We start from the raw sequence: 9,614 nt of genomic DNA, 5'->3' as shown, positions 1-9,614 counted from the left end.
AAACTTTGCCAGGTGTCATCTGAATGAACACCAATAGATGTTTTTTTCAGTTTGTGTTTCATCCTGAATTAATACGACCACAAGGACTCAATGACAAATTCCTTACCATTCACTAAAGATTTGTGGTGTTTTATAACTTAAGAATTGCGTTTTGTTTTGATTTGGTAATGCATAGTAGCCTACCTCATGCAAAACTAACAAAGTTTTGCAGCTAACTTTATATTTTTATTTTACCTAGGCCTATACAGCAATACGGTTACACAGCATATACAGGCAGTTTTAAACGTCTAACGTCCAAACCCCATTTATTCGTCTGTAACTAAAAGTCATTATCCAAGCGTTGAAAGATTTGCCTATTTTGTTTTAGCTCAAATTAAAATTATAAAAAAATCTTGGAATTAGGCTTAGCTTTTGCTACATTTGCTTATAAATGAATATAATGAAAATATTCGGGGGTACAACAATGCATGCAATAGATTACACATTTTAAGAGACATAGGCTACTTCAATAACGTTTGGTGGGGTATGAATTACAATCCTATAGCCTATGAGAAATAACACCGAATTAACACTCTTCAGAAACACCACATTTTAAGGGCATGTGTAAAATATATTTAATAACAGAACTTTTGAAAATGAAAAGTGTTTAAAGCTAGGCAAATATTGAGCATTAGAATGCAATTCCTAAACGATCAAAAATATATTCGCAGATAGCCTAAATACAACGGTTTCAACTAAATGAGGACAACATCTGCAAACAGACGGAAAAAAATGTTGGTTCGAATAAAACTGATTACATTTTTTTCTGAAATAACCTACTCTTCAGATTTGCCTTAATGAGTTCCTGCCATAATGAGCCGATCTCGTTTAAGTCACTCTCCTAGGCTCACTAAAGAGGGTTCACGGACAGGTCGCGCGCATTGCTCTGATACCTGGAGCCAGAGAGAGAGAGAGAGAGATTTGTTGAATTATTCGCTTCTTTCTTTGCTCGCTGCCATCTGGCAAACACATAAGTAAGCTCAAACCCTTAACCTTCGCATGTAGGCTACCCGTATGAGTATGCATTTTCTTCCTGGGAAAATAAGAGACAAGTGATATTTAACCCTGCTGTGCGCACAATGACAACTGAGGACTAGTCACATAGCCTACAGAATCTTAGGCTATATAGCTTGTGTTTATTTTATTTTTTTTAGCCTAACTTAGAACATGGATAGTGTTAGCTGAAAAGAAGAGGACTAGGCTATTTAAACCCATTTCATGTGAAGAATCAAAAACTGCAGGCCTATCATGAATAGGCCTATTCGTTTTAAATTTTATTTTCATATAACGTCTTGAATGACGACAACAAAGAATTCATGAACTGGCCTGTCTTTTTTAAAAATGTTATTCTTTCTTACTTTCTTTAAATCAATAGGCTATATATATAAATATAGTTTGTAAATCGTTTCTCATTAAGCAGGTGTCATAGACTTTAAACAAGCAACTTCAACTGTTTATGGTTGAAATAAGTTTAGGAAATGAATACCATAGGCTAATGATAGCCTAAGTCAAATAGCATTATCACCGCACTTTAACATCGACCTCAATCTATTTAGGCTATTAACTTATACCCATGATCCACGTTGTGTCTATTTTAACACTTGCGACATGACATTAACATTTTAAGGTATAGGCCTACAAAATCCACAAAGCCAGCATTAGGCTACTTCTAGTAAATAAGCGTGCGATAATCCGTTATAGCACTGCGCGAGTCTTTACTTGGGAGCAAAAGAGGTGTGTGTGTGTGTGTGTGTGTGTGTGCAGGTAGGCTACTGTATTGTCAAACGATATTGCCACAACCGTCTATATGCTACAACCAGCCAATCGATTGAGAGAATCTGTTGTGAGAGATATAATGTTCAGGTGCCTATGATTTAATAGGCCTATATCATAATTGGCAATCCTTGCAATAGGCTTAAATAAAATCCTTCACTGAAAGATGTCGGACCTCTTCCTTATTTCGTTCTTGTGCATTTGTCATTGTCAATAAGAGTGAAAAGTGGTGCACTTATATCAGTTTGTTTATTTTGAAGCTACCTAACATGTACAAAGTCTTAGGCCTACCGGTTTGGGCATTCTGTATGAACACTTCCCCCTTGTGGACTTGAGGGCATGTTGTCCTAATGTCAAGGCTTTGAGTTGTTTTTGTTGTTGTAGTTGTTGTAGATGTTTTTAAGAAATATTTGAACATATGATTTATGCCAAAACACATAATTTTCACAAGGTAGCCTACTTATGCTTACAGCCTATTATTCAAAATCAACGTAAACAATACCCTTTATATATTATGAAAAATGGTGTCAAGTCTTGTGCAGCCAACATCCTGTCACATTATAAATTTGAACTGTTGTCAAATATGGTTTGTGTGTTATTGAGGGCTATTTTTAGTTGTTTCTTTTATAATTATTTATTGTTTTCATTTAGTTGATTATTAGGCCTGTCTAACACATATACCAAACAAGTAATCATGCATGTAAAACATCATGACCCACATGACTATGTTGCATTCCTTTTTGCTTTGTACAAAGGTAATTCAAATGAAAAATCTCACAACTAAATAACCTCACTGTGTGATTAGGCTTTCTAAACAGGGACTATGGCAAGTCACGCAACTGCAAAATTGATATAATGACATAATTCTGCAGTAAGGCAAGGAAATAGTGTTCAGTCTTAAAGAGCAGTGGGATTTTGTATTGGTCATTGCATTAATTGTAATAATGTGTGAATTGCAATGCAGGCACATTTTAAAGGAACACCTAGAACCTTGACATCTCCTTATCCTGGGCAATGGATGAAAAATATCAACCTCTCCAACTCTATCGTATTGTAAGTGTGAGCTTGTGAAGTCTAATTCAGTGCCTTTTTTAATTCCAGCATTGGCAGTAATTTCATTTTATATTTTGCATAGTATTGATGTAATATCTCTTAATTTTTGTGATAAAGGAGTAAACAGGACGCTTAGTAAAGTATCAAAATTGAAACCGCAAGAAATCTTGAGGAATTAGAAAACCACCCAGAAAATTTGACTTTTTTGATGCACATATGAATATGAACAAAATATGCAATGTTTATGTTCATGGAAGCTTTGAACATTTTAAATTCTTTAGATTAGGTGTGTAAATGCAATGCTTGTTTGGGGTTTGATTGGCAGGTGCAGGGTCTTGTGGGTCAAATTCATATTGACCACTAGATGGGGCATTGAGCCTTTTTATAACTTCAGTGCCAGGGGAGGTGAACAACGCTGGCCATTGGCTTCCTCTTCTAACTTCCATTTGATATCCTGAGGTCACTAAAAGATTCTGTTTAATTTTGTTGAAAGTGTCTAATGAAGAGATGCATGCGTTCTGTGGTATTCTGATATCAGGAAAATCCCACTGCTTTCAGTGACAACAATTGTCTAGTAAACTCCGCCCTTTGAGAGTAAACCCATATTGTGCTCTGGCCTGGAGGAACACACAATCCTGCTTCTTTTTTAAAAATAGCTTCGAATATACAAGAACATTTTGTGCGATGGAAAGGTTCTTCAAGGAACCATATGACAAATGGACCAATAGTGTGACCATGCAATATTATTTTCCATGCAATACTGTACATGTGATGCAGTATTATTTCGCCATATGCAATTTTGGGAATATGGTTTGGAATTTGATAACATTCTATAGATCAATGTTTCATATACTCCCTTGAATAAACATTTTTAATTAATGGCTTAATTAAAGACTGATAGATATAAATAAACTATATACACAATGATTTGACTATATCTTCACAGTACACAGTCGTGCTCAAAGGTTTACATACAGTACACCTTGCAGAATCTGCAAAATGTTAATTATTTTAATAAAATAAGAGATCATACAAAATGCATGTTTTTATTTAGTACTGTCCTGAATAAGATATTTTACATAAAAGATGTAAAAAGTTCAAAAGGTTACATACCCTTGATTCTTATGTGTGTCGTTACCTGGATGATTTTTTTGTTTTGTGACGGTTGTTTTTGATTCCCTTGTTTGAGGGCAGTTAAACTGCCCACAGTTCTTCAGAAAAATCCTTCATGCAGGTCCTGAAAATTCTTTAGTTTTCCAGCATCTTTTGCTTATTTGAACCCTTTCCAGCGGTGTCTGTGATTTTGAGATTTATGTTTTCACACTGAGGACAATTGATGGAATCAAACACAACTAAAAAGGTTCAAACATTCACTGATGCTCCAAAAGGAAACATGATGCATTAAGAGAGGGTGTTGAAAACTTTTGAACAGGATGAAGATGTCCAAATTGTTCTTATTTGGTTTAAATAGCATATTTGTTCAGTAAGTATACTTCTCTTCGAAAGCAACAAAAGCCCCCAGTTGCTCAACTGTCCTCAGTGAAAATTGATGGATTTCGAAATCATGCAGTCTCTTCTGGAAAGGGATCAAATATGCAATATATGCTTGAAAACCATTGCAGGACTTGGAGGAATTTTCTGAAGAACTCAGTTTAACTATTCAGGACAAACAAAGGACTCAAGAGCAGACATAAAAACAGTTGTGTATCGTAGGCCTAATGATGACACACCATATCCTAAACTTTTGAACGGGGTCATTTTTATAAATTCAGCAATTTTTTTGTCTTGTGGACTATATGTAAACATCTTTTATGTCAAATATCTTATTCAGGACAGTCTACTAAATAAAAAATAACATGCATTTTTGTATGCTCCCTCTTATTTTGTTTAAATAGCCTGATCACGACTGTGGATATATATAGGCTACAAAATAATTCACTTTAGTTGTTCGAGGCCTGTGTTTACTCTGTTTCTGCCTTCATTAGTCTTGCACATGGAGTCGAGCTGAAGGGCGGGGCCCATGGCGAGCCAACAGATGTGAATCTGGATCACTACACTTCCTTTCTCTGGATGTCAGACAGGCTGAGGGAAACTCAACTGTGGGTCAAACTCGATATACTTTATTTTAAATGAACTCCAAAGCGTTAGTTTTATATAGTTTAGGGCTGGAAGTTTGGTGGGAGTAAGAGTAACGGGACGGGTAGCACACTCGAGAAGTAGGGAGCTTTCTGTAAAGAATCTAATGAACCGCGCAAAAAGTTAGACATTAAGTGGGATCTTTACGGATACGAAAACCTGAAGATTTGAATGATGACTGAGAAAGAGTTGGTGATTGACGACATCATCACAGGTAAGATAAACCGCATTTTAGAAAGTTTGAGCAGTCTATTCTATGATGCAACCCGTTATCAACGCCCACAGTGTCAGAGCACACATCATTACTGATTTAATGTAGGCTGCAATTATTCACAAACCCTTCTGAGAATATCCACACACCGCTTTTTAGCAATAGTCGTACTAGCCTACTTATCTGCGATGGGCTAGCCAAAACGGGGAATAATGTAAAAATAGGCTAACTACAGTAAAACTTAGGCTACTACAAACAAAATTGGTTAACTTTTGGATACCTAGCCTAGACCTAAATAAAATCCCAAATATAGACTAAGTTATATGATTTAATGACACGGTTATTGTCGTCTCAGTATTTTACAATAATGCTGGCAGATTTTACCGTAGGATGAACATTTTCTTCAGTGTAGCCTGGACATTTAGCTTGCTGAACGCTGCAATCTGCATTGCATTGGAATGGATGTAAACATAATCTTCCACCTCTAACGCATATAGCCTTATCTTTCAAGACATTTATTCCCTGCACGACTCTTTATAGCATATAATGCCCTCACTGGGGGAAATCTGCTTGTGACTTTAAAGCGCGGTGTGGACTTGGGTGACTGAGATAGTAGCGGTGCAGAGTTGGGTCACGTGGTCTCACTCCTGGGAGCTTTGAGTCAATGCAGCAAAAGTCTGCACGCTCCACCATCATCATCCCAGGTGAAGCCGGAACGAGGTAGGGCTCCTCATCCACCGACCCAAACTCACCACAGAGCTTAAATATACTTTCATAACGCATATTAAAACGGTTCAGTGCTCGTTTTGACACGGAATAATCGCAATGCATAGAAATGTAGCAATGCGACCGTTTATGGCTCTGGGATCACAACAACTGCATTTCCTACAGTAGCGCGGATGTTTATTTTGCTTGCTTCAAGGTTTGGCATGTTTCTGACAGTTTTGCGCATGGGAAGGTAAACGAGCACATGTAGCCTACTGCTTGCTGTCTGTCCTTTAGGAAGGACGCCAGTTTGACTGCTGATGTGATGTAATATGATTCAGGATGGGCGCATCTCTGACACAGCAAGAGCATCTGTAAGATAGTGATCATGAGTATGTTTCCTAGACTGTGCAGCATCAAGGTGATATTCAGAGATGCGTACATCTTTACGACATTGCCGTCTTTTCGTACAAATCGTGAATGAATCGTTCTTTTGTATCGGATCTTTTGAGTAGATCGGTTGAACCGGTTCTGTCTGGATGAATTGTTCACAAAACGGACTAATTGGGTCCAAGCGGATCACTGACTCGTTAAACTGAGAACCGATTCGTTATGAACCGAGATCTGATGTGAGTTGATGGATCGAAAAGTTATTTTTTGATAGCTGCAGTTACAAATAAAACTTAATAAATGCATGTTTATGACTTGATTGTATTAGTTTTATCAACACGCATTCTGAAGTTGTGTTTTAATAAATAGCATTTTATTAAAAAGTGCAAAAATCTTTTCAAACAAGAGATGCAAATACATAAGTTATATTTTGGTTCTAAGTTTTTACGAGTGAAAATTACCAGCAGTTTGTTTTCATACGCAAATATTGCACGTTTTAAATGTAAAGGGCACTTATCGGAGACCACGTGATGACGCAGTTATGTCGTAGCGCTGAGTAACTGAATCATTTTTGATGATTCCTTAAGAATCGATTAGCTGAAATGAACCGTACTGTAAACGTTTTCAATAGACCAGGATGTTGAAGATCTGACACTGGTGTGCTAATTGCAACGCGCTGGGAAATTTACATAGGGACATTGAACTAGCTGCCAAATGTTTTTTTGGACCATTTGCCTGTTGAAATGTGCAAACGAACACCATAATGTCCACACCTACTGCCTTGAGTGTTTGTGTGTAACAGTTTTAACCTTTGCGTCGGCAGCCTCTGGTCAGGGTGCCAATAGCAGAATAAAAACACCCCCCCACCCACCAGCACATTCCCACGGTGCCACTTCGGGCTGGAGTATAAAGGAGTCATTGTTTGAGTCAAGGGGAAAAGGCCTCATAGGTAGAACATAGAGCCGGGTACAGAAGAGAAGACTAGACTCAGAAATGGTTTATTAGATGGGTAGTTGAGTTCTGCATGTTGCATGTGGAAGCCTTATGTAAACAAACATGTCTTTCCAACTTTAGATACATTTCTTCATGCGTTTTTACTCTGCAATCCAATTTGTTTATCTAAAGTTGACTTTCACTAGTCTGCCTATAAATGTTCACTTAAAGCTGTATTTAATCATTCTTTTTGATGCCTTGCATCTGGGCTCTGAGCAGTACAAATAATAATATAATTTTATTATAAATATTAATGTAATTGAAGTTTGTTTCATAAACTACATTAGAGATGATTGCACTGATGTTTACATATGATTGCATTTTATGTATTTGATTAAGAAGTATTTGAATCTGTGTTTGCTAAACATTTATAATGGATCAACCAGGGTGTGTGACCATTAGCCACACAACAGCATGCATTTGGAGTACAGTGGGGCGGACTGCAATGGTGAACATGGTTGCAGTGGACTGCCTGGTGCAGTTAAACAGTCTGATGCATGTGGCTGGGGCAGGACTGCTTAGTCAGCATGGATGAGATAGGGGGTATTCATGCCTGCAGCATTCATGCATGCAAACACACACAAACTGTGACCAGCTAACAGCAAATACACATATGTGTGGCAAACAAAACAAACATGCACAGACTAACACATGCACACAGATGCCTGTAACTCTGGGCTCAGCACGTGACCAAGAGAGCAATGATAGTCCACTGTCAGGGTGTGGCCACAAGACGTGATGTGGATACACGTCTGTTTAAATAGCCACAGTCCAGACACATGGCTGAGGAGAGAATATGTAGTGGTATTGGTCTTTAGGAATGAATGAGCAAATAAATAATTCACATGCAAACATGCAAACATATTTTTTCTGGATGTGTGTTTTATTAACCAGTGCAATATTTTGCAATCTGCATTCCCATCATGTGCTCCGTGAGTCTACTGTAAGTCTTGTCCTTAGCTGGCAGGGGGTGTCCGGGCCCGGGCTGTGTGTTTGGAGAGGCAGGACGACACGGTGATGTAATTTAAAGCGGAGCCATTAGCGTCTCTGTTTGAGGTCAGCTCAATGCCTTTTAGCTTCACACACACGTCTCAATTTGATGAGTGCTGTCTGTGGTCAGCATCTGTGTAGGTCAAACTAACTCTCGTTCTCTCTCTCTCTCTCTCTCATTCGCTGTTTCTCCTCATCAGAGTTCTCCTTTAATACAATCAGTGCTAGAATTATCTCCAAAATGTTGATTATATCCCTCATGGAAATTTATATGAACTTTAAATGTTATTTACACCTTAATGGCAACTTGAAAGTCTGTTCTACAAATCTCTAGCTCTGGATGCAATTAATTTGATCTAAAATACAAATCTTACTGACAAATATCCACTTAGTTTTGAGGCATAAAAACTCGCAGATGGGATGATTTTTTCTAATTGAAAAACGTGCTGTGAATGATGTAGACATTTGGAAACCTGCTACGGCACTCACAATAGCCCAAAAATTCCATTCTGGCATTACGTCATGGTAAAGGTATTAGCTGCGGTTGCCTCGGTTCCCAAAAAGAAGGAGAGAGAAGTTATAAAAAGGGGGAGCAGGGCCTTCTTTTGTGTCAACATACCATCTATGTGATAATGAGAATGTTATGCCTTTTGGATGTTCCATTAAAACCCATATGAGTCTTCACAACTGAAAATATATCACTTTTTAGCACCCTTTATACACAAAGTCAAGCTTTTATTTACAATACATGCCTGCCAAGAGACAGCCATTCAGGCCAAGAAAACTCCACCCAGCACGATATGTTCTCATGCTGTACATCTGTGATATCTGTGGCCGTCCGCTCAGTAAATCATGTGCATCTAGGCAGTTTCACAAATTAACTTCTTTATTAAGAGGCTGTGTACCTGAACCATATTTGAGGCTGTATTTGTCATACTTTTTTCAGGATTCTTTGATAAATAGGAAGTTCAAAAGAACAGCATTTATTTGGAATTGGTTTTTATTTAACATTGCATCATTGCTGGATAAAAGTATCCATAGGCTTTAAAAAAAAAGAAAAAAAAGAAATCGTACTGACTCAACTTTTGAACAGTAGTGTATTTAAAAGCACACAAATTCTAAGTCTGAATGATTATGCCTGTTATATTTTAAATGAAACCAAACTTCAGTTCAAATAAAAATGTAGCTGTAAAAATGTGCCTGTATCATAATATAATAAACTCTGTCTAAATTGTCACTGCAGATGTGTCTGCTAAACCCATTTCTAGAACAGCCCAGGATACAGTAATATGAAATATTCAATAAACTCACAAAAGGGAATTTA

The 9,614-nt window shown here is 37.5% G+C and overlaps 1 protein-coding gene across 3 annotated transcripts in view; it reads left to right on the top strand.

The window, feature by feature from the left end:
- Window positions 1-4,873: 4,873 nt before the first annotated feature.
- hspa12a (heat shock protein 12A) overlaps window positions 4,874-9,614 on the top strand; it is a 42,473-nt gene continuing 37,732 nt past the window's right edge. Inside the window, exon 1 of one of the 3 annotated variants that reach the window (XM_079632846.1) lies at window positions 4,874-5,215. In XM_079632846.1, coding sequence (XP_079488972.1) covers window positions 5,173-5,215 — 43 coding nt within the window. In that variant the 5' untranslated portion in view covers window positions 4,874-5,172. Of the gene's footprint in view, window positions 5,216-5,796; window positions 5,933-9,614 lie in introns of those variants that run through there. The other 2 variants (XM_079632848.1, XM_079632847.1) reach the window with 2 other exon arrangements.

Source organism: Phoxinus phoxinus (genome assembly GCF_949152265.1).
Source record: "Phoxinus phoxinus genome assembly, chromosome: 13".
Taxonomy (NCBI): Eukaryota; Metazoa; Chordata; class Actinopteri; order Cypriniformes; family Leuciscidae; genus Phoxinus; species Phoxinus phoxinus.
This window is presented reverse-complemented; position numbering and strand designations above follow the sequence as displayed.